This window comes from Myxine glutinosa, chromosome 2 (genome assembly GCF_964187855.1).
Source record: "Myxine glutinosa chromosome 2, kmMyxGlut1.1, whole genome shotgun sequence".
NCBI classification, from domain to species: domain Eukaryota; kingdom Metazoa; phylum Chordata; class Myxini; order Myxiniformes; family Myxinidae; genus Myxine; species Myxine glutinosa.
In genome coordinates, this window is record NC_136262.1 from 136382638 (window position 1) to 136406724 (window position 24087).

At 48.5% G+C, this 24087-nt stretch overlaps 1 protein-coding gene across 1 annotated transcript in view; it reads left to right on the forward strand.

Annotated features, from left to right (window-relative positions):
- Positions 1 to 5251: 5251 nt before the first annotated feature.
- LOC137421211 (potassium/sodium hyperpolarization-activated cyclic nucleotide-gated channel 4-like) overlaps positions 5252 to 24087 on the forward strand; it is a 217025-nt gene continuing 198189 nt past the window's right edge. The window contains exon 1 of the mRNA XM_068107034.2: positions 5252 to 5913. Coding sequence (XP_067963135.2) covers positions 5252 to 5913 — 662 coding nt within the window. The remainder of the gene's footprint in view (positions 5914 to 24087) is intronic.

Below are 24087 nucleotides of genomic sequence, written 5' to 3' on the forward strand. Positions count from 1 at the left end.
TTGGCCTGCCGAGGATATCTTGTCGGCTTCCCTGGCGAGGGCGCGGGGATCCGTGATCTGCGTCCTTGCCAGGGCGAGGCGTACCTGACTAGGAAGGTGACGGAGGAACAGCTCTTGAAAAAGAAATCCGGGGCGTGCTCCCCGAGCAACGAGAGCATGTAATCCATTCGCTCGGACGGGCGCGTGTCGCCGAGCTCGGGCAGGTCGAGCAGGCGCCGTGCGCGTTCCACCGATGAGAGGGCGAAAGCGTCGAGGAGGAGCTTCTTGATCGCGCCGTACTTGTCAGCGGCTGGCGGGTGCTGGAGGAGGCTGAGGGCGCGGGCCGCGGTGGCTGAGCCGAGTGCTGCTACCACATGATGGAAGCGGGTGTCGTCGGCGGTGATGCCTCGCAGGGCGAACTGGGAGTCCGTCTGGGCGAACCAAACCACCGCGTGAGCCTCCCAGAAGGTAGGCAGTTTGAGGGCAACTGCCGTGTCCATGTCAGTAGGTCACCAATGAAGGAGCTGTGCTCCAACTCGAATCGAAAGAATGGACGCGACAAAAAGCTGGAATTCGTCCGAGTTTCTTTATTGCATCAAATCAACTCGGGTACTCTGAAAAGCCTGTTTATCGGGCAGCATTATAGATGTTGGAACCCATCTGTGGATCGGTCCCATCGGCCGATGGGTCTGACCCATCTGTGGATGCACGAGAAATGACAATGCAGACCCATCGGCCGATGGGTCTGCGCCATCTGCGGATGTGTTGTTCACCTTGAAGGAATGTGTATGCATCAATGGTGGATGAGTATGTTTATTTGAACCTAAAAATAAGCAATTGATGTCATAAATGTTTATAAAGCAGTCCGTGACATGTGGTTTGTCGATAACCGTTTGTCGATAAAGATAAAAATAAGATAATGTCGCTCCATTTAAAAACGCTGGTCTACTTCGCTGGTGGCACTGGCAGACTCAGCTCTCCATTGTTTATATAGCAATTATGGCCTGGGTCACGTTTTCAATCATTCCCATCATTGCCTTCAACATGGATACAATACGACAACGTCAAGTTTGTGATGAACTTGTTGCAAAAGTTATCGGCAGTAAACGCTCACCGGTTATTACGGACAAAAAGCACCATTCTGTCAACACATTCCTTCAAGGTGAACAACACATCCGCAGATGGCGCAGACCCATCGGCCGATGGGTCTGCATTGTCATTTCTCGTGCATCCACAGATGGGTCAGACCCATCGGCCGATGGGACCGATCCACAGATGGGTTCCAACATATACAAGCACTCGAATATCTCATGCCGGAGCGTTTGCCCTTAAAAGGCGCGACTGGGCGTGTCCGGGAGACCTGGGCGAGCCTGGACATGCCCGGGAACGGCGAGACTGGGTGTCGCCGGACGGGACGGGCGTGCCTGGACATGCCCGGGAACGGCGAGACTGGGTGTCGCCGGACGTGCCGGGCGAGCCCGGGAAAGGCGAGTCCGGGCATGCCCGGGAAAGGCGAGACTGAGCGTCTCCGGGCGGTCTGGGCGAGCCCGGCACAGCGATCGCTCCGTGGTTGCGTCCTCGGCAGGTGTAAGGCGATTGTGTATGTTCAGCGGCAACCGCTACAATATAAGCACACCTGACAGTAGGCCCAAACTTCAGACTTTGGCATGTTGACGCGGCTCTCCCATCAAAAACTGTTCCAACCCGTCATTTTTGACGGACTTTATACTAGTAATATAATAGAATACAGTACCTAAAATAATGATTGTACAGTTTATGTTTATCTTAGCTTATTTTAGCAAGCTACAACATGGAGTAACTACAATGATGATAATACAGCAAATTGGAACTTGTTTGACCATAGACAATTGGAACTTGTTTGGGCAGGTTTCAGGCACTGTGCATGCGGATTCAATCCGATTTTAGGATATACACATTGCGGATCCTTTATGTACCGCCTGTACCGGTACCATCATATATACCTGTTTGCTTTCCGTCAATTTTAGGATATACACATTGCAGAGCCCCTTTTGTACAGTGATATATACCTGTTTGTACCGTCATATATACCTATTTATACCGTCATATATACCTGTTTGCTTTCCATCAATTTTAGGATATACACATTGCGAATATCCTTTTGTACCGTCATGTATACCTGTATGTACGGTCATATATACCTGTTTGTACCGTCATATATACCTGTTTGTACCATCATATATACCTGTTTGTACCGTCATATATACCTGTTTGTACCGTCGTATATACCTGTTTGTACCGTCATATATACCTGTTTGTACCGTCATATATACCTGTTTGTACCGTCATATATACCTGTTTGTACCATCATATATACCTGTTTGTACCATCATATATACCTGTTTGTATGGTCATATATACCTGTTTGTACCATCATATATACCTGTTTGTACCGTCATATATATACCTGTTTGTACCGTCGTATATACCTGTTTGTACCGTCCTATTATACAGTCGTGGTCAAAAATATTGGCACCCTCGCACTTTTTTCAAATAACTCACAATTTTCTCCAAAAAAGTTGTAAAATTGACAAAAGTATTTTGTCTCCACAATTCTTTATTTCACTGTTAATGTTACAGAACCTTTGTTTTTGATTCAGAACTTAATATATCCTTTTAAATCAGAAAATAAAAAGAAATGGCATTGACAAAATTATTAATACGCTCGACTTAATATTTAATAGCACAGACATTGGACAAAATAACTGCAGTCAAGCGCTTCCTATAGCCATGAATGAGCTTCCTCCACCTCTCTACTGGGACTTTGTCCCACTCTTCTTGTGTAAACTGCTCCAGTTCTCCCAGATTTGAAGGGTACCTTCTCCCAACTGCTGTTTTCAGATCTCTCCACAGTTGTTTAATGGGATTTAGATCTGGACTCATTTCTGGCCACATCAGAACAGTCCAGCGTTTTGTCTTGAACCATTCCTGGGTGCTTTTCGAAGTGTGTTTGGGGTCATTGTCCTGCTGCAAGACCCATGACCTTCAACAGAGACCCAGCTTTCTGACACAAGGTTGAACGTTGCGCTCCAAAATTCCTGTGTAATCTCCTGATTTCATGATGCCATGCACACATTCAAGGTACCCAGTGCCAGAGGCAGCACAGCAACCCCAAAACATAACTGAACCTCCTCCATGTTCAACTGTAGGGAAGGTGTTCTTTTCTTTGAAGGCTTCATTTTGTTTTCTGTAAACATAAAGATGATGTGCTTTACAAAAAATATCTAATTTGGTCTCATCTGTCCACAGGACAATCTCCCAGAAGGATTTTGGCTTGTTCAGGTGTGTTTAGGCCTTCTCCACTCGGCCTTTCTTATCTCAGCAGTGTGGTCCTCCTGGATCTCCTACCATGGAACCCCCTTCATTGAGTTGGCGAAGGATGGTGCGAGTTGAAACTGTCGTACATTGTTTCTGAAGGTCAGCTTGAATCTGTTTGGCAGTTTATCGAGGTGCTTTCTCCACCATTCGAACAATCCTTCGCTGCAATCTTCAATCAGGCTTTCTCTTGCGGCCACGCCCAGGGAGGTTGACTACAGGGCCATGGGCCTTAAACTTCCCGATAACATTGCGTGCGGTGGACACAGGAACATCAAGGTCTCTGGAGATGGACGTGTAGCCTTGAGATTGTCCATGCTTGACGACAATCTTGTGTCTGACCTCCTCAGACAATTCTCTGGTTTTCTTTCTTTTGTCCATATTCATTGCGGTACACACAGTGACACAAAACAGCAGTATGACTCCTTTTCTCTATTCAACCTGTTTGAATGAGTGATTTTTATAATGCAAGCAACTGCAACTCATCACAGGTGAGCTCAATTCCAAAGAAAAGGAGAATCACCTGCTTGAAATCAAATTATTTCTAACAACCTGTAAAAGGTACCAATAATACTGTCTGGGCCATTTTTGTTCCACTGCAAACCAAAGAAATACAAATGTGGATACCAAAATATATTTTTATTTCAACAATTTTCTGGAAGAAATGGTGCATTATTTGAAAAAAGTGCAAGGGTGCAAATATTTTTGGCCACGACTGCATTCACCTGTTTGTACCGTCATATATACCTGTTTGCCCTCTGTTCATTTTAGAATATACACATTGCGGCTCCCCTTATGTAGCGTCATATATACGTGTATGTACCGTCATATATACCTGTATGTACCGTCATATATACCTGTTTGCCCTCTGTTAATTTTAGGATATACACATTGCGGATCCCCTTATGTACAGTGATATATACCTGTATGTACCGTCATATATACCTATTTGTACCATCATATATACCTGTTTGCCCTCTGTTAATTTTAGGATATACACATTGCGGATCCCCTTATGTACAGTGATATATACCTGTATGTACCGTCATATATACCTATTTGTACCATCATATATACCTGTTTGCCCTCTGTTAATTTTAGGATATACACATTGCAGATCCCCTTATGTACAGTGATATATACCTGTATGTACCGTCATATATACCTATTTGTACCATCATATATACCTGTTTGCCCTCTGTGAATTTTAGGATAGACACATTGCGGATCCCCTTATGTGCAGTGATATATACCTGTATGTACCGTCATATATACCTATTTGTACCATCATATATACCTGTTTGCCCTCTGTGAATTTTAGGATATACACATTGCGGATCCCCTTATGTAGCGTCATATATACGTGTATGTACCGTCATATATACCTGTATGTAGCGTCATCTATACCTGTTTGCCCTCTGTGAATTTTAGGATATACACATTGCGGATCCCCGTATGTACAGTGATATATACCTGTATGTAGCGTCATATTTACCTGTTTGCCTTCTGTGTCGCAAAGAGCTCAAAGCGATCTAAATAGGTACAATCCGGCGGTATTTATAAATGACATACCCGAGGGAAATCCTGCGGAATAAAAGGAGCATTTCCCCGCAGTTGTTTACACTTTGTGGACAAACACAACGTCGGGTTGTTGTGCGAGACGCAGCACAGTTTGTCTACAATGAATCGCTGTCCACGCCACGTCGCAATTTTTGAGTGTGCGTCTAAATGCGGGTGTGTGATGGTAATACTTAGATTAGTGTAGACAGACGTACGGAGACCGAGACAAAGACTACGTCCGCCGGTTCATCCCGAAACGTGCCGCGGACGTCCTGGAGGACGCTGTGACATTCAGCGTGATCCTTGGACATCGATGGATTAATGTCCGTGAGCCGGACGGAGGGAAACCCAGCGCCTAATGTCTCAGCGAGCGGACAAGAGGAGCATCGACATGGAGCAGAAAACGGCGATCGTGCGAGAGGAGGACGAGGACGAGGAGGATAAAAAGGAGAAGAGCGCGTCGGGAAGAGGGATCATCGGGATGATGCGCGTGTCCTCGTCGCCCCGGGGTGGGCCGGATAAACGTGCTCGGCGTGAGGCGAATATAAAGGAAACGGATGTGGGCAGGAAGATGAAACGCAGCTCCAACGGGGACTGCAGGAGGACCTGCCGGGGAAGCCTGACCTCGATCGCCAGCCGGCATTTCCACGAGCAGGTCGACCCGTCCGAGGACACGCGCTCCATCATGGAAGGCGAGTGCGCTCCGAGCGCCGCGGACGACGACGAGAGCGCCGGAGGAGCCGCGTCCGAGTCGCGCCGGAGTCCCCGGTCCGGGACGCGGACTCAGAGCAACTCGTTGGCGTTTTTAAAGACGGAGCCGGCCGAGGCGATGCTCCTGGAGGACGGCGAGCAAGGTGCAGGACAGTCGAGTTTCGTGCAGAAACAGTTGACCTCCCTGCTTCAGCCTGGGGTCAATAAGTTTTCCCTTCGGATGTTTGGCAGCGAAAAGGCCGTGGAGGTGGAAAGGGAGCGGGTCAAGTCTGCCGGCTATTGGATTATCCATCCTTATAGCGATTTCAGGTGAGCACTCCCAATGAATGGCCTTGTCTCATTGATGATAAATTATATATATATATATACATGCATGTACATTTAGATATACGCATATAATCTCGTTTCATTATAAGATCGTGTCTCACTTCTGATGACATTTATGATCAAATTTCTCCAAACATCCCTATCCTGTACTGCTTCCCAATGGTCTGGCCGAGACAGGTTGGTAGCCTCTTATCCCATGCATCCAGCACATGCATCATCTTCCTCTTCTTCCCTCAATCAATCCCAGCTTGGTAGCCTCTTATCCCATACATCCAGCACATGCATCATCTTCCTCTTCTTCCCTCAATCCTACCCAGCTTGGTAGCCTCTTATCCCATGCATCCAGCACAAGCATCATCTTCCTCTTCTTCCCTCAATCAATCCCAGCTTGGTAGCCTCTTATCCCATGCATCCAGCACATGCATCATCTTCCTCTTCTTCCCTCAATCATACCCAGCTTGGTAGCCTCTTATCCCATGCATCCAGCACATGCATCATTTTCCTCTTCTTCCCTCAATCATACCCAGCTTGGTAGCCTCTTATCCCATGCATCCAGCACATGCATCATTTTCCTCTTCTTCCCTCAATCATACCCAGCTTGGTAGCCTCTTATCCCATGCATCCAGCACATGCATCATCTTCCTCTTCTTCCCTCATTAATACCCAGCTTGGTAGCCTCTTATCCCATGCATCCAGCACATGCATCATCTTCCTCTTCTTCCCTCAATCAATCCCAGCTTGGTAGCCTCTTATCCCATACATCCAGCACATGCATCATCTTCCTCTTCTTCCCTCAATCATACCCAGCTTGGTAGCCTCTTATCCCATGCATCCAGCACATGCATCATCTTCCTCTTCTTCCCTCAATCATACCCAGCTTGGTAGCCTCTTATCCCATGCATCCAGCACATGCATCATCTTCCTCTTCTTCCCTCAATCAATCCCAGCTTGGTAGCCTCTTATTCCATGCATCCAGCACATGCATCATCTTCCTCTTCTTCCCTCAATCATATCCAGCTTGGTAGCCTCTTATCCCATGCATCCAGCACATGCATCATCTTCCTCTTCTTCCCTCAATCATACCCAGCTTGGTAGCCTCTTATTCCATGCATCCAGCACATGCATCATCTTCCTCTTCTTCCCTCAATCATACCCAGCTTGGTAGCCTCTTATCCCATGCATCCAGCACATGCATCATCTTCCTCTTCTTCCCTCAATCATACCCAGCTTTGTCGCCTCTTATCCCATGCATCCAGCACATGCATCATCTTCCTCTTCTTCCCTCAATCATACCCAGCTTGGTCGCCTCTTATCCCATGCATCCAGCACATGCATCATCTTCCTCTTCTTCCCTCAATCATACCCAGCTTGGTCGCCTCTTATCTCATGCATCCAGCACATGCATCATCTTCCTCTTCTTCCCTCAATCATACCCAGCTTGGTAGCCTCTTATCCCATGCATCCAGCACATGCATCATCTTCCTCTTCTTCCCTCAATCATACCCAGCTTGGTAGCCTCTTATCCCATACATCCAGCACATGCATCATCTTCCTCTTCTTCCCTCAATCATACCCAGCTTGATAGCCTCTTATCCCATACATCCAGCACATGCATCATCTTCTTCTTCTTCCCTCAATCATACCCAGCTTTGTAGGCTCTTATCCCATGCATCCAGCACATGCAGCATCTTCCTCTTCTTCCCTCAATCATACCCAGCTTGGTAGCCTCTTATCCCATGCATCCAGCACATGCATCATCTTCCTCTTCTTCCCTCATTAATACCCAGCATTGTAGCCTCTTATCCCATGCATCCAGCACATGCATCATCTTCCTCTTCTTCCCTCAATCATACCCAGCTTGGTAGCCTCTTATCCCATGCATCCAGCACATGCATCATCTTGCTCTTCTTCCCTCAATCATACCCAGCTTGGTAGCCTCTTATCCCATACATCCAGCACATGCATCATCTTCCTCTTTTCCCTCAATCATACCCAGCTTGGTAGCCTCTTATCCCATGCATCCAGCACATGCATCATCTTCCTCTTCTTCCCTCATTAATACCCAGCTTGGTAGCCTCTTATCCCATGCATCCAGCACATGCATCATCTTCCTCTTCTTCCCTCATTAATACCCAGCTTGCTAGCCTCTTATCCCATGCATCCAGCACATGCATCATCTTCCTCTTCTTCCCTCATTAATACCCAGCTTTGTAGCCTCTTATCCCATGCATCCAGCACATGCATCATCTTCCTCTTCTTCCCTCATTAATACCCAGCTTGGTAGCCTCTTATCCCATGCATCCAGCACATGCATCATCTTCCTCTTCTTCCCTCATTAATACCCAGCTTGCTAGCCTCTTATCCCATGCATCCAGCACATGCATCATCTTCCTCTTCTTCCCTCAATCATACCCAGCTTGGTAGCCTCTTATCCCATGCATCCAGCACATGCATCATCTTCCTCTTCTTCCCTCATTAATACCCAGCTTTGTAGCCTCTTATCCCATGCATCCAGCACATGCATCATCTTCCTCTTCTTCCCTCAATCATACCCAGCTTGGTAGCCTCTTATCCCATGCATCCAGCACATGCATCATCTTGCTCTTCTTCCCTCAATCATACCCAGCTTGGTAGCCTCTTATCCCATACATCCAGCACATGCATCATCTTCCTCTTCTTCCCTCAATCATACCCAGCTTGGTAGCCTCTTATCCCATGCATCCAGCACATGCATCATCTTCCTCTTCTTCCCTCATTAATACCCAGCTTGGTAGCCTCTTATCCCATGCATCCAGCACATGCATCATCTTCCTCTTCTTCCCTCATTAATACCCAGCTTGCTAGCCTCTTATCCCATGCATCCAGCACATGCATCATCTTCCTCTTCTTCCCTCATTAATACCCAGCTTTGTAGCCTCTTATCCCATGCATCCAGCACATGCATCATCTTTCTCTTCTTCCCTCATTAATACCCAGCTTGGTAGCCTCTTATCCCATGCATCCAGCACATGCATCATCTTCCTCTTCTTCCCTCATTAATACCCAGCTTGGTAGCCTCTTATCCCATGCATCCAGCACATGCATCATCTTCCTCTTCTTCCCTCATTAATACCCAGCTTTGTAGCCTCTTATCCCATGCATCCAGCACATGCATCATCTTCCTCTTCTTCCCTCATTAATACCCAGCTTGGTAGCCTCTTATCCCATGCATCCAGCACATGCATCATCTTCCTCTTCTTCCCTCAATCATACCCAGCTTGGTTAACTTCTCCAGACTTTCATTTTCTGCATGCATGACGTCTCCAAAGTATGACAGTTTCTCTTTTAGCATCAATGATTCCAATATACATGGTTGTTGGTCTCACTTCAATATACATGGTGGTCTCACTTCAATATACATGGTGGTCTCACTTCAATATACATGGTGGTCTCACTTCAATATACATGGTGGCCTCACTTCAATATACATGGTGGTCTCACTTCAATATACATGGTGATCTCTCTTCAATATACATGGTGGTCTCACTTTAATATACATGGTGGTCTCACTTCAATATACATTGTGGTCTCACTTCAATATACATGGTGGTCTCACTTCAATATACATGGTGGTCTCACTTCAATATACATGGTGGTCTCACTTCAATATACATGGTGGTCTCACTTCAATATACATGGTGATCTCTCTTCAATATACATGGTGGTCTCACTTGAATATACATGGTGGTCTCACTTAAATATACATGGTGGTCTCACTTCAATATACATGGTGGTCTCACTTCAATATACATGATGGTCTCACTTCAATATACATGATGTGTCACTGAAATATACATGGTGGTCTCACTTCAATATACATGATGGTCTCACTTCAATATACATGGTTGGTGGTCTCTCTTCAATATACATGGTGATCTCACTTCAATATACATGATGATCTCTCTTCAATATACATGGTGGTCTCATTTCAATATACATGGTGGTCTTACTTCAATATACATGGTGGTCTCATTTCATTATACATGATGGTCTCATTTCAATATACATGATGGTCTCATTTCAATATACATGGTGGTCTCATTTCAATATACATGATGGTCTCATTTCAATATACATGATGATCTCTCTTCAATATACATGGTGGTCTCACTTCAATATACATGGTGATCTCACTTCAATATACATGGTGGTCTCTCTTCAATATACATGGTGATCTCACTTCAATATACATGATGATCTCTCTTCAATATACATGGTGGTCTCTCTTCAATATACATGGTGATCTCACTTCAATATACATGATGATCTCTCTTCAATATACATGGTGATCTCACTTCAATATACATGGTGATCTCACTTCAATATACATGGTGGTCTCTCTTCAATATACATGGTGATCTCACTTCAATATACATGATGATCTCTCTTCAATATACATGGTGGTCTCTCTTCAATATACATGGTGATCTCACTTCAATATACATGATGATCTCTCTTCAATATACATGGTGGTCTCATTTCAATATACATGATGATCTCTCTTCAATATACATGGTGGTCTCATTTCAATATACATGATGATCTCTCTTCAATATACATGGTGGTCTCTCTTCAATATACATGGTGGTCTCTCTTCAATATACATGATGATCTCTCTTCAATATACATGGTGGTCTCTCTTCAATATACATGGTGATCTCACTTCAATATACATGATGATCTCTCTTCAATATACATGGTGATCTCTCTTCAATATACATGGTGGTCTCATTTCAATATACATGATGATCTCTCTTCAATATACATGGTGATCTCTCTTCAATATACATGGTGGTCTCATTTCAATATACATGATGATCTCTCTTCAATATACATGGTGGTCTCATTTCTCTTCAAGCAATGTTTGTTTCTTCTTCTTATATTCCATGGAATTTTTAACATTCGTCTCCAACACCACATTTCAAAACTGTCAATCCTCTTCCTTTATTTATTTTTCACTCTCCATGACACATCCACACATTGCAAATGGAAATATCACTATCCTCCTCTGTTTGTGTTGTCTCCTAATCTGAACACGTTAGTCTTCTCATTTGACAAGATTTTATGGTTTTTTTAGGTTCAAGTAATGACCAGATTTTTCACTTTCCTCCTTCACTGTATGTAGCAGCTTCATCAAGTCCCCTTTACTTTCTATCAACACAGCGACGTATTGTCAGCATACCTTAGATTGTTCATACATATCTCAATATAATGGAGCAAATGCGTATAGGCTATATCAGTATGGAAACACACACACATATATATATACATACATACAGTGCATTCAGAAAGTATTCAGACCCCTTCACGTTTTTCACATTTTGTTATGTTGAAATCGTTTAAATTCATTTTTTCCCTCATCAATCTGCACTCAACACCCCATAATGACAAAGAGAAAACAGGATTTTGGAAAGTTTTGCAAATTTATGTAAAATATTAAACTGAAATATCACATTTACATAAGTATTCAGACCCTTTGGTATGACACCTTGATTGGAGTCCACCTGTGGTAAATTCAATTGATTGGACATGATTTGGAAGGGCACACCCCTGTCTATATAAGGTCTCGCAGCTGACAATGCATATCAGAGCAAAAACCAAGCCATGAGGTCGGGGGAACTGCCTGCAGAGCTGAGAGACAGGATTGTGTCGAGGCACAGATCTGGGGAAGCCTACAAAAAAATCTCTGCTGCATTGAAGGTTCCCAAGACCACAGTGGCCTCCATAATTCTTAAATGGAAGAGGTTTGGAACAACCAGGACTCTTTCTAGAGCTGGCCGCCCGGCCAAACTGAGCAATCGGGGGAGAAGGGCCTTGGTAAGAGAAGTGACCAAGAACCCGATGGTCACTCTGGCTGAGCTCCAGAGATGCTGTGTGGAGATGGGAGAAACTTCCAGAAGGACAACCATCACTGCAACACTCCACCGATCTGGGCTTTATGGCAGAGAGGCCAGACGGAAGCCTCTCCTCAGTGAAAGACACACGAAAACCCGCTTGGAGTTTGCAAAAAAGCACCTAAAGGACTCTCAGACTGTGAGAAAGAAGATTCTGTGGTCTGATGAAACCAAGATTGAACTGTTTGGCTTCCGGCTGGCCACTCTGCCATAAAGCCCAGATCGGTGGGGTGTTGCAGTGATGGTTGTCCTTCTGGAAGTTTCTCCCATTTAGCTCCATTAAATGTAAAATTAAAAAACGATTAGCTCCATTAAAAAACGATTTCAGAATAAGGCTGCAACATAACAAATGTAAAAACAGTGAAGGGGTCTGATTACTTTCTGAATGCACTGTATATGTATATGTATATGTATATATGCAGTCACGCGAAAAAGTAAGTACACCCCATGTAAAGTTTTGACTTTTTCAGCATATTTCAACATACAGTTATTTGATCTTCATTTCAACAATATTGATAGATAAAGGTGATATAATATAACAAATATCATGAAACATTTACATTTTGTAGTCCATTGTATAATTTAAATAAACATAAATGCAAATTTCGCATGTGGAAAAAGTAAGTACACCCTTGGCTCTAATAGGTGGTATTGCCCCCTTTGGCGGAAACAACCTCAAGTAGGCGTTTCTTATAACTGTCTACCAGTCTCTGACATCGACTGGGAGAAATTTTTGCCCACTCCTCCATGCAGAATTCTTTCAGCTGTGCGATGTTTGAGGGGTTTCTTGCATGCACAGCTCGTTTCAAATCCCCCCACAACATCTCGATGGGATTTAGATCCGGGCTTTGACTTGGCCATTCCAGAACCCTCCATTACTTTCTTTTCAGCCATTCCTTGGTGGATTTACTGGTATGTTTAAGGTCTTTGTCATGTTGCAAGGTCCACCTTCGGTTGAGCTTCAACTTTCCGACAGATGGCCTCACATTATCCTCGAGCACCCTCTGGTACAATGAAGAATTCATAGTGGATTCTATGATGGTGAGCTGCCCAGGCCCTGATGCAGCAAAGCTGCCTGTATGTATGTATGTATGTATATATATATATATATATCTATATATATATATATACAGTTATATATTTCAATATTTATGTATTTATATACTTATATATTTATTTATTTCCATATTTCAATATTTATATATTTATATATATATAAGGAGGTGAGTGGAATTTGGGAGAGAAGGGGAGGGAGATTGTAAGGACATCGGAGTATAAATAGAAGATTAGAATAGGAGATTAAATAGAAGGGAAGGAGCAAAGAAAGGAGAGAAGGTAAAGAAAAATTCTGCCATGTACAAAATAATGTACAAAAATAGTACAAAATAAATATATGCCTCCAAAAGTGAAGGACAACAGGGTAGCAGAATATTTGATTGAAGATAGAATTGATTGGAATATTGTATGGGATATTGAGGGAACTGAGGAAGAGACTTGTCTGAGATGTATCGTTGAGGGGGTCAGGGGTTCCCCATGTAAACGCCCCTCAAAATAACTTACTGGATGCTGACGTCATTTTTTTGTTTGTATACAGAATCGAGCCTCGTGTAAGAGCTAACACATTGAATATGAAAACATGCACAGACACATAAAACATGCAATGAAGGGAGTGGGAGACAAGAGGGGAGAGAGGGAAGCACACAAGCACAACAACAGTAGAGAACAGGGACGTCGGTAGATCTGTGGAAGGGGGAGGGCTGGGGCAGGAGAGAGGCGTACACAGTATAAAGCAAATGAACACTACTAGGAATTTCAGGAAATAAGTTGCGGGTTGGAAGAGGCGGATTTGGGGTGTTTTAACGGGGGTCGAAAAGATCAAGGTTTTGGATGGGGGAAGATAAGAGATGGTGGGGAGCAGCTGTTTTAAAGACCTGGAGGGAGCAGTGGGATTGAAGAGAGTGAGGGAGATTGTTCCAGAGATGTGAGAAAAGAGGAATGAAAGAATGAAGGTGAGCAAGAAAGTCTTGATTTTGACAGTTTCACCATAAGAGGGTTGCTGGCAGATCTTGTGCGTCCTACAGGAATATTTGGAGGAAAGAGCACAGACAGAGCAAGGGAAGCTAGGCCGGAGAGGAGTCTGTACCTGCCTGTGGTGAGAGAGAGAAAGGCCCTCAGAATCGGCTTCATCGTGGGAGATTCCAATGATTCTGAAAGCTTTGGTTTCAACCACGTGAAGCCGAGCTAGGTGTGAGGCAGGAGCACCAGCCCAGAGGGGAGAGCAGTATTCCATTGAGCTGCGGATGAAAGCCTTGTATGTGGTGAGAAGCTCAGGTGTGCCAAGGAAGGACTTCGCACGACGGAGGATGCCCAGTCGGCGACTGGCTGTGGAGTCCAGCTTGGAAATGTGGTTTTTCCAGGAAAGATCATGGCAGATAGTGAGACCCAAAAGCTTGAGTGACAGAACTTCTTGAAGAGTATTGTTCAGAAAGTATATGGGAGGGTTGTCCAGTCGGTCTTTTCAGAGAGACAAAGTGAGAGTGTGAAATTTCTCAGGATTGAAAGACATGTTCCACTTATTTGACCAGTTTCTTATGTTATCCAGATCTGCAGAGAATGAATAGGCTGCTGCCTGCCGATGTGAGGTTTGAGATATAGAGCGGTAGAGAGTGGAGTCATCAGCAAAGAGATGTAGAGGATTTTCCAGAGAGTCGGAGAGATCATTAATGAAGACCAGAAAAAGCACAGGGCCCAGAACACTACCTTGGGGAACTTCAGCCTGAACAGGAAGGGGAGATGAGAGAATTCCATTCAGGGCCACACGTTGACTGTGACCAGAGAGGAAGTCCGCAAGCCATGTGTGGAGGTTTCCATGGAGACCATACCAGGAGAGTTTGGTGAGCAGAGCTGGGTGCCAGACCGTATCCAATTCATGTGATATGTCAAAGGAGACAGCTCTGATTTCCTGTTTGGCAATGAGGACCTCCATTCATTGTTGACAGCAGAAGCAGCATGTCCAGAGTAGAGTGACCAGGTCTGAAACCAAATTGATGATCAGAGATCAAGCCATTGGAGAAGAGGAAGGATTTGATATCCAGAGCAATGATGGATTCCCTGACCTTGCTGATAATTGGGAGCAGGCTGTTTGTTCTGTAGTTGCAAGGATCTGTTTTTGCACCTTTTTTTTGTAAAGCGGTGATGTTGGCTGATTTCCAAGCTGAAGGCAGATGACCTTGAGCAAAAGAGAGGGCGAAGAGAACAGAGAGAGGGTGAGATAGAGCGGCAGAGCAGGATTTTAGAACCCGTGGGCTGATGCCGTCTGGTCCAGTTGCAGAATCAGAGTTGAGGATTTACAGAAACTTCTCCACCTTGTCAGGAGAGAAGGACACAGAGTCCAGGAGCAGCTGGGTACGACTGGGTACGGTGGGTACAGAGAGGGGCGGGGTTGGGACACAAGATCTTGTGGCAAACACAGAGATGAGGCATTCGGCTTTGTCACGTGTGGTGTCAACTGTGTAGCCATTTGAGATAAGGGAGGGGATGGAGGGGGAACAAACACCAGAAACAGATTTGACCAGATGCCACCATGTTTTAGAGGAAGGAGACAGGTTTGAGAGTTCAGTCTTGAGAGTAGAGAGATATTGCTTCCTGGCACTCCTGAGGGTGGACACCCACTTGTTATGAGATTTGTGAAAGGAACTGAGATTGCCTTCAGTTGGATTTGCCTTCAAGGAGGCGAAGGCAAGTTGTTTCATGGAAACTGCCTCACCACAAGATTCTGTGTACCATGGACGGGAGGAAGGGTATGACAACTGAAGACAAGATAAATCTGTGCATGAGAGAGAGCAATTTACTTTGGAAGAATTCCCAGGATGAGTTGATGTCAGAGGCGGTGGAGATGGGAGACCAGTCCAGATGATTGATGGCTGCTTGAAGGCCGTGCCAGTCGGCCTGAGTGAAATGCCAGACTTCGTCGGCCCTGAGGAGGCTCTCTGAGAATGGTCAGAGTGATATCCACTTTAACAAGCACATGCTCAGATGAGCCGATTGGAGCAGAAGAAGAACAGCAGACATTTGCACCTAGATTGGGGAAAACAGTTAAACAAGTCAGAAAAAAACATTAAAAAGAAAAAGAAAAAGCATGTCGGGATGGAATCTTCCCAAAACAACCAAACAAGGTAGGAATGAATGACAAGGAAGGAATGACAAGGTATAAATGACACCACACAATCCTTGTACGGATTGCCCTCACCACATTTTTTGTCATTGTTCTGTCTCAATCACACAACAAATAAAATACACAATTAGACCAACCCACACTACAAATCGACAACTACTTCTAACATAGACAGCTTCATACAATTGTTACTGTTGCCACTTGTGACAATAATGTCAAAATATGTGCTGATGGCAATTCGTAAAATGATTGAGGTGTTGTATTGTGGTGTCATTTACACCTCTTCATTCCTTCCTCCCTTGTTTTTTTTGTTTTTTTAAAGATTCCATCTCTACCTGTCATTTTCATTTAAAAATGTTTTAATTTCTGACTTGTATAACTAACATTTTCAAAGGGCAAGGATGGGGTCTTCTATAAGGTGCTTTGGTAATTGTCAATCTGGCAGGTAGAGACATAATTTAATTCCAAACAACATGAGCAGAAAATAAAATGACAGGATAGAAGGAAGGAAATCAATTTATCACCATGTACCAACATCCTCTATACAGTCACGTGGAAAAGTAAGTACACCCCATGGAAAATTTTGACTTTTTCAACATATTTCAACATACAGCTATTTGATCTTCATTTCAACAATATTGAGAGATAAAGGTGATATAACATAACAAATATCAAGAAACATTTACATTTTGTAGTCCATTGTATAATTTAAATAAACATCAATGCAAATTTCGCATGTGGAAAAAGTAAGTACACCCTTGGCTCTAAAAGGTGGTATTGCCCCCTTTGGCAGAAACAACCTCAAGTAGGCGTTTCTTATAACTGTCTACCAGTCTCTGACATCGACTGGGAGAAATTTTTCCCACTCCTCCATGCAGAATTCTTTCAGCTGTGCGATGTTTGAGGGGTTTCTTGCATGCACAGCTCGTTTCAAATCCCCCCACAACATCTCGATGGGATTTAGATCCGGGCTTTGACTTGGCCATTCCAGAACCCTCCAATTCTTTCTTTGCAGCCATTCCTTGGTGGATTTACTGGTATGTTTTGGGTCATTGTCATGTTGCAAGGTCCACCTTCGGTTGAGCTTCAACTTTCCGACAGATGCCCTCACATTATCCTCAAGCACCCTCTGGTACAATGAAGAATGCATTGTGGATTATATGATGGTGACCTGCCCAGGCCCTGATGCAGCAAAGCTGCCCCAAACCATAATATTTCCACCACCATGCTTTACAGTTGGTATCAGGTTCTTGTGGTCAAATGCTGTCTTTGATTTTCACCAAACATATCTTCTGGTACTGTGGCCAAATAGCTCTACCTTTGACTCATCTGTCCAGAGCACATTGTTCCAGAAGTGCTGGACTTTGCCTAGGTGTTCATCGGCAAACTTTAGTCTTGCCCTGATGTTCTTTCTGGACAGCAAAGGTTTCCTCCTGGCACACCTCCCATGTAGATCAAATTTGTGCAGCCTCTTTCTAATGGTAGACTCGTGCACTTTGACATCAACAGTGGCAAGAGCTACCTGTAGGTCCCATGATGACATTCTGGGGTTCTTAGAGACTTCTTTCAGCATCTTGCGGTCTGCTCTCGGGCTGAACTTGCTGGGGCGGCCTGGCTTGAACAAGTTGGCAGTAGTTTGGAATCTTCTCCACTTGTAGATGATCTTCCGGACAGTCGAATGATTGATTTCAAATTGTTTGGAGATCTTTTTAAATCCCTTCCCAGACTCGTAGGCATCTATAACCTTCTTTCTGAAGGCCTCAGAGAGCTCTTTTGATCTAGGCATGGTGACGCCGCACACTTCAACAACAAAGAGCAAACCAAACTAAATGTCTGAGGTTTAAATAAGACAGGTTTCTCCAAGATCCTCTCTAACGATGTTCTAATCATTTGCACCTGAGGTGGTGGACCTGTTTTTAATTTTAGGTATTTGAAGTGGTGATAAATGTAGCGGTGTAGGAGCTGTGCTCCCACGTCAATCGGAAGAATGGACGCGACAAAAAGCTGGAATTCGTCCGAGTTTCTTTATTGTCACAAAACAACTCAGGTACTCTGAAAAGCCCGTTTATCGGGCAGCAATATATATACACCCATTATCCCGGAGCGTTTGCCCGGGAAAGGCGAGAGGGGGCGTGGCCGGGCGTCCTGGCCGTGGCCTGGCAAGTCGAGGGCGGGCATGCCCGGGCATGCCCAGGCGTCCCGGACGCGGCCTGGCAAGTCGAGAGCGGGCGTGGCCGGGCGTGCCCGGGCATGCCCGGGCGTCCCGGCCGAGGCCTGGAAAGTTGAGCGCGGGCCTGCCCGGGCGTCCTGGACGAGCCCGGCATGGTGATCGCTCCGCGTCCTTGGTAGGTGCAAGGCGATTGTGTAAACCCAGCGGTAGCCGCTACACACGTCCGCCCAGAATCGACTTGCACCGGCAGGGTCAATTTGAGGAGGGTCCTGATGACCCGGCCGAAGCGACCCCTGGCGGGTCGTGGGGGGGAGGGGGGTCCGGTGTGGTGGTGGGCGGTCGAGTGGGGGGCACCGTGGATGGGGGGCGGCCTCGCCGCGGCGGAAGGGCCAACCGTGGCGGTTGGTCGATGTCCACGTGCGCCGGCTTGAGGCGGTCCACCGCAATCCGGTCCGACCTGCCGCCGATGTCGATGACGAACGACTTGTCGTCCCGTCGCAGGACCCGGAATGGCCCGTCGTACGGCGGCCGGAGTGGCCCCCGATGTGCATCATGATGCACAAAAACGTACTCCGCTGTGCGAAGCGCTGGGGGGACGTAGGACTGGGGGTCACCGTGGTGGGATGTTGGCATGGGGGCAAACCGTCGGGCGGCCTCCTGGAGGTCCGAGCGCTGGTGAGCTGCGGACCAGGGACTGGTAGCGTCGGGCACGAACTCGCCCGGGACGCGTAGCGCCTGGCCATAGACAAGCTTGGCGGTGGATGCCCGGAGGTCCTCCTTGGGGGCCGTGCGGAGGCCCAAAAGGACCCACGGCAGCCGGTTGGCCCAACCGCCATCTTGAAGGCCGGCCATGAGCGCGGACTTCATGGAGCGGTGGAATCGCTCGCACAACCCATTGGCTTGGGGGTGGTAGGCCATAGTATGGTGGAGCTTGACTCCCAGGTTGCGGGTGACCACGCCCCACAGCTCGGAGGTGAACTGCGGTCCGCGGTCTGACGAGATGTCCGCCGGTGCGCCGAAGTGGGCGACCCAGGTGGCGATGAAAGCCTGCGCCACGTCGGCGGTGGTGGTGGAGACGAGGGGAATGGCATCCGGCCACCTGGTGGTCCTGTCCACCATGGTGAGCAGGTGTGTGAACCCCCGTGATGGGGGGAGGGGGCCCACCAGATCCACGTTGACGTGGTCGAAACGTCGTTCGCGCACGGTGAAAGGTGCCAGCGGGGCCTGGGTGTGTCGGTGGACCTTGGCCTGTTGGCAGGCTGTGCAGGTGCTGGTCCAATCGCGGACGTCCTGTCGAAGGCCGTGCCAGACGAATCGCGCCGACACCAGCTTCTGGGAAGCTTTCCGGCCCGGGTGGGAAAGGCCGTGGAGGGAGGCGAAGATGCGGCGTTGCCAGGTAACGGGCACGATGGGGCGAGGCTGGCCTTGGGAGATGTCGCAGAGCAGGACAGTGTCCGCGAAGGGGATGTCGGCCAGGCGGAGGCCCGTGTCCGCCGCCCGGAGGGCTTGCACCGTGGTGTCGGTGGTTTGGTCCGCCGCCATAAGCGCGAAGTCCACGCCGAGGTGGACCACGTTCGCGCTGGCCCGAGAAAGACAGTCGGCCACGGCGTTGTTTTTGCCGGCGACGTGCCAGATGTCCGTGGTAAACTCCGACACGGCGGAGAGGTGGTGCTGTTGGCGGGCCGACCACGGCTCCGTGACCTTGGCCATTGCGTAAACCAACGGCTTGTAGTCGACGAACGCCGTGAAGGGTCGGCCCTCCAGGAGGTGGCGGAAATGACGAACGGCCAGGTGTAGACCGAGGAGCTCACGGTCAAACGTGCTGTATTTGAGCTCGTTCGGCCGGAGCTGCCAGCTGAAAAATGCGAGTGGCTGCCAAACCCCGTTCACCCATTGCTCATGTACGGCGCCCACTGCGTAGTCGGAGGCATCCGTGGTGAGGGCGATGGGAGCGTTGAGCACCGGATGAGCGAGCAGTGTTGCGTCGGCGAGGGCCCGCTTTGAGCTTTGGAAGGCCGCGTCCATTGCTGCGGACCAGACGATGTCGTGCTTGGCCGGCTTGCCCCGGAGGGCTTCGTAGAGGGGCCGCATGCGTTGAGCAGCGTGGGGCACGAAGCGGTGATAGAAATTCACCATTCCCAGGAATTCTTGCAGGGCCTTTATGGAGCGGGGACGCGGAAACGTGGTGATGGCCTCGACCTTGGTTGGCAGCGGCACGGCCCCGTTCTTGGTGATGTGGTTGCCCAAAAAATCAACGGCCGTCGTGCCGAAGTGGCATTTGGCCAGGTTGACGATGAGGCCGTGCTCGCTGAGGCGCCCGAACAGTGTTCGGAGGTGGAGGAGGTGCTCGGCCCGGCACGTGCTGGCGACAACGTGTCGTCCAGGTAAACGAAGAGGAACGGCAGGTCACGCAGCACTCCGTCCATCAAGCGCTGGAACGCCTGAGCCGCGTTCTTGAGGCCAAACGGCATCCGTAGGAATTCGAATAAGCCGAACGGCATGAAGACGGCCGTTTTAGGGACGTCGGCCGCCCTGACAGGTAACTGGTGATATCCCTGTATGAGATCGATTTTTGAAAAAATGACCCGTCCTGCCAGACGGGCGGAGAAGTCTTGGATGTGCGGGATCGGATACCTGTCGGGGGTGGTAGCGTCGTTAAGGCGGCGGTAGTCGCCACATGGGCGCCAGCCGCCCCCTGGCTTTGGGACGATGTGTAGTGGCGATGCCCACGCGCTATCGGAGCGCCGCACAATGCCGAGGTGTTCCAAAGCGTCGAACTCGGCTTTGGCCACGGCGAGCTTGGCTGGGTCGAGGCGGCGGGCTCTGGCGTAGACCGGCGGGCCCGTGGTTGGTATGTGGTGCTCGATCCCATGTCGTACTGCGACGGCCGAAAACGTCGGCCGCGTGAGGGCCGGGAACTCCGTGAGCAGGCGAGCAAACTCGTTTGCCGCCGCGAGGGCGCATGCCAGCTCGGTCGGAGTGGAGCTGCTCAATGTGCATACCAGGGAGCTGAAGGTCTCGGCGTTGATGAGGCAACGCCGTTGGACGCCCACCAGCAGTCCGTGTGCGCAGAGGAAGTCGGCGCCTAGCAGAGCCATGGGCACGTTTGCGGTTACAAACGTCCAAGTAAAGCATTGGCCGCCGAAGCAGAGGGTGACGTTGCGCGGGCCGAAGGTGCGGATGGCCGATCCGTTGGCCGCAACCAAGGAGGGGCCGCAAACCGCGGACTGCCTGTCCTGATCAGAGGCGGGTATGACGCTCATTTGGGCGCTGGTGTCGCACAGGAAGGGCCGTCCGGACGCTTTGTCCATGATGAAAAGTAAGTTGCCGGTGTGGCCGGCGCTCATGGCTGGTAATGAACGCCGGCCCGGCCGTTTCCCGGCCTGCCGAAGGTGCACGGGGGTCGGCATGTCCGGGCCTTCTGTCTGAACCTGGCATGATAGTAACACCACGCTTGGTCAGGTGGAGGCCCCGGTCGTCGTGCTGGAGGTGGTCGGCTCGGCGTAGCGGCCGCCAATTGCATCGGCAGTTCGGTCGTCGACCGTGCCGGGTGCTCGGGCGCCATGGGCATTGCGTCGGACGGCGGTGGGCCCCAGGTCGCTGCTGCAATGCGTTGGACTGCCGCGGAGATCTTGTCGGCTTCCCTGGCGAGGGCGCGGGGATCCGTGATCGTCGTGCTTGCCAGGGCGAAGCGTACCGGGCTAGGCAGCTGACGGAGGAACAGCTCCCGGAACAGGAATGCCAGAGAGTGCTCGCCGAGCAGCGAAAGCATGTAGTCCATTCGCTCGGACGGGCGCGTGTCGCCGAGCTCGGGCAGGTCGAGCAGGCGCCGTGCGCGTTCCGCCGATGGGAGGGCGAAAGCGTCGAGGAGGAGCTTTTTAATCACGCCGTATTTGTCAGCGGCTGGCGGGCTCTCGAGGAGGCTCAGGGCGCGGGCCGCGGTGGCTGAACCGAGCGCTGCTATCACATGGTGGAAGCGGGTGTCGTCGGCCGTGATGCCTCGCAGGGTGAACAGGGAGTCCGCCTGGGCGAACCAAACCGCCGCGTGAGCCTCCCAGAAGGTAGGCAGTTTAAGGGCAACTGCCGTGTCCATGTCGGTAGGTCACCAATGTAGGAGCTGTGCTCCCACGTCAATCGGAAGAATGGACGCGACAAAAAGCTGGAATTCGTCCGAGTTTCTTTATTGTCACAAAACAACTCGGGTACTCTGAAAAGCCCGTTTATCGGGCAGCAATATATATACACACATTATCCCGGAGCGTTTGCCTGGGAAAGGCGAGAGGGGGCGTGGCCGGGCGTCCTGGCCGCGGCCTGGCAAGTCGAGGGCGGGCGTGGCCGGGCGTCCCGGACGTGGCCTGGCAAGTCGAGAGCGGGCGTGGCCGGGCGTCCCCGGGCATGCCCGGGCGTCCCGGCCGAGGCCTGGCAAGTTGAGCGTGGGCCTGCCCGGGCATCCTGGACGAGCCCGGCATGGTGATCGCTCCGCGTCCTTGGTAGGTGCAAGGCGAATGTGTAAACCCAGCGGTAGCCGCTACAGCGGTGTACTTACTTTTTCCACATGCGAAATTTGCATTTATGTTTATTTAAATTATACAATGGACTACAAAATGTAAATGTTTCATGATATTTGTTATATTATATCACCTTTATCTATCAATATTGTTGAAATGAAGATCAAATAGCTGTATGTTGAAATATGTTGAAAAAGTCAAAACTTTACATGGGGTGTATTTACTTTTTCACGTGACTGTATGTCAGCACAGAGTTAGAGGTTGTGATTTGTGAAGGAGGGTTGTCTGATCACTCTGCCCCACCTCCACTCCTCCCCTGTTAATTTTTATTTTTTTGTATACAAGATCGAGGCTCGTGAAAGAGCTAACATTAATCACACAAAAAGTCAAACCGACACACAAAACACAAAAAACAAGAGGAGCGGCAGACAAGATGGGGAGAGAGGGGGAAGGACACAAACACAACATTTGAGAGCAGGGACATCGGGAGGACTTGGGGGGAGGTGGGAGAGGTATAAAACATATGAACACTGCAAGGACTCTGGGGTGAATTAGCGGGGGTAGAAAAGATTAAGGTTTTGGATGGGGGAAGATAAGAGATGGTGGTGAACAGCTGTTTTAAAGACCTGGAGGGAGGAGTGGGATTGAAGGGAGTGGGGGAGTTTGTTTCAGAGGCGGGAGAAAAGGGGAATGAAAGAGTGAAGGTGAGCAGAGAGCCTACATTTTGGCAGTTTAACCATAGGAGGGTTGCAGGCAGATCTTGTGCGACCTGAAGGAATATTGGGGGGACAGAGCACAGAGAGAGCTGGGGGAGCAAGGCCGGAGAGGAGTCGGTAGAAGACAGAAAGACCACCATCCTGCCTGCGGTGAGTGAGTGAAAGGCCCTCGGTGTTGACTACATCGCAGGAGATTCCAATGATTCTGAAAGCTTTGGCCTCAACAGCGTGAAGCCGAGCTAGGTGTGAGGCAGGAGCACCAGCCCAGAGGGGGGAACAGTACTCCATTTAGCTGCGGATGAAAGCCTTGTATGTGGTGAGGAGCTCAGGTGTGCCAAGGATGGACTTCGCACGACGGAGGATGCCCAGTCGGTGACTGGCTTTGGAGGCCAGCTTGGGAATGTAGTTTTCCCAAGAAAGATCATGGCAGATAGTGAGACCCAAAAGCTTGAGCGACAGAACTTCTTGGAGAGGATTGTTGAGAAAGTAGATGGGAGGGTTTTCCAGTCGGTCCTTTCGGAGAGACATTGTAAGAGTGTGAGATTTGTCAGGATTGAAAGACATGTTCCACTTGTTTGACCAGTCTGTGAGTTTGTCCAGGTCTGCAGAGAGTGAGGAAGCTGCAGACTGCCGATCTGAGGGATGAGGAATGGAG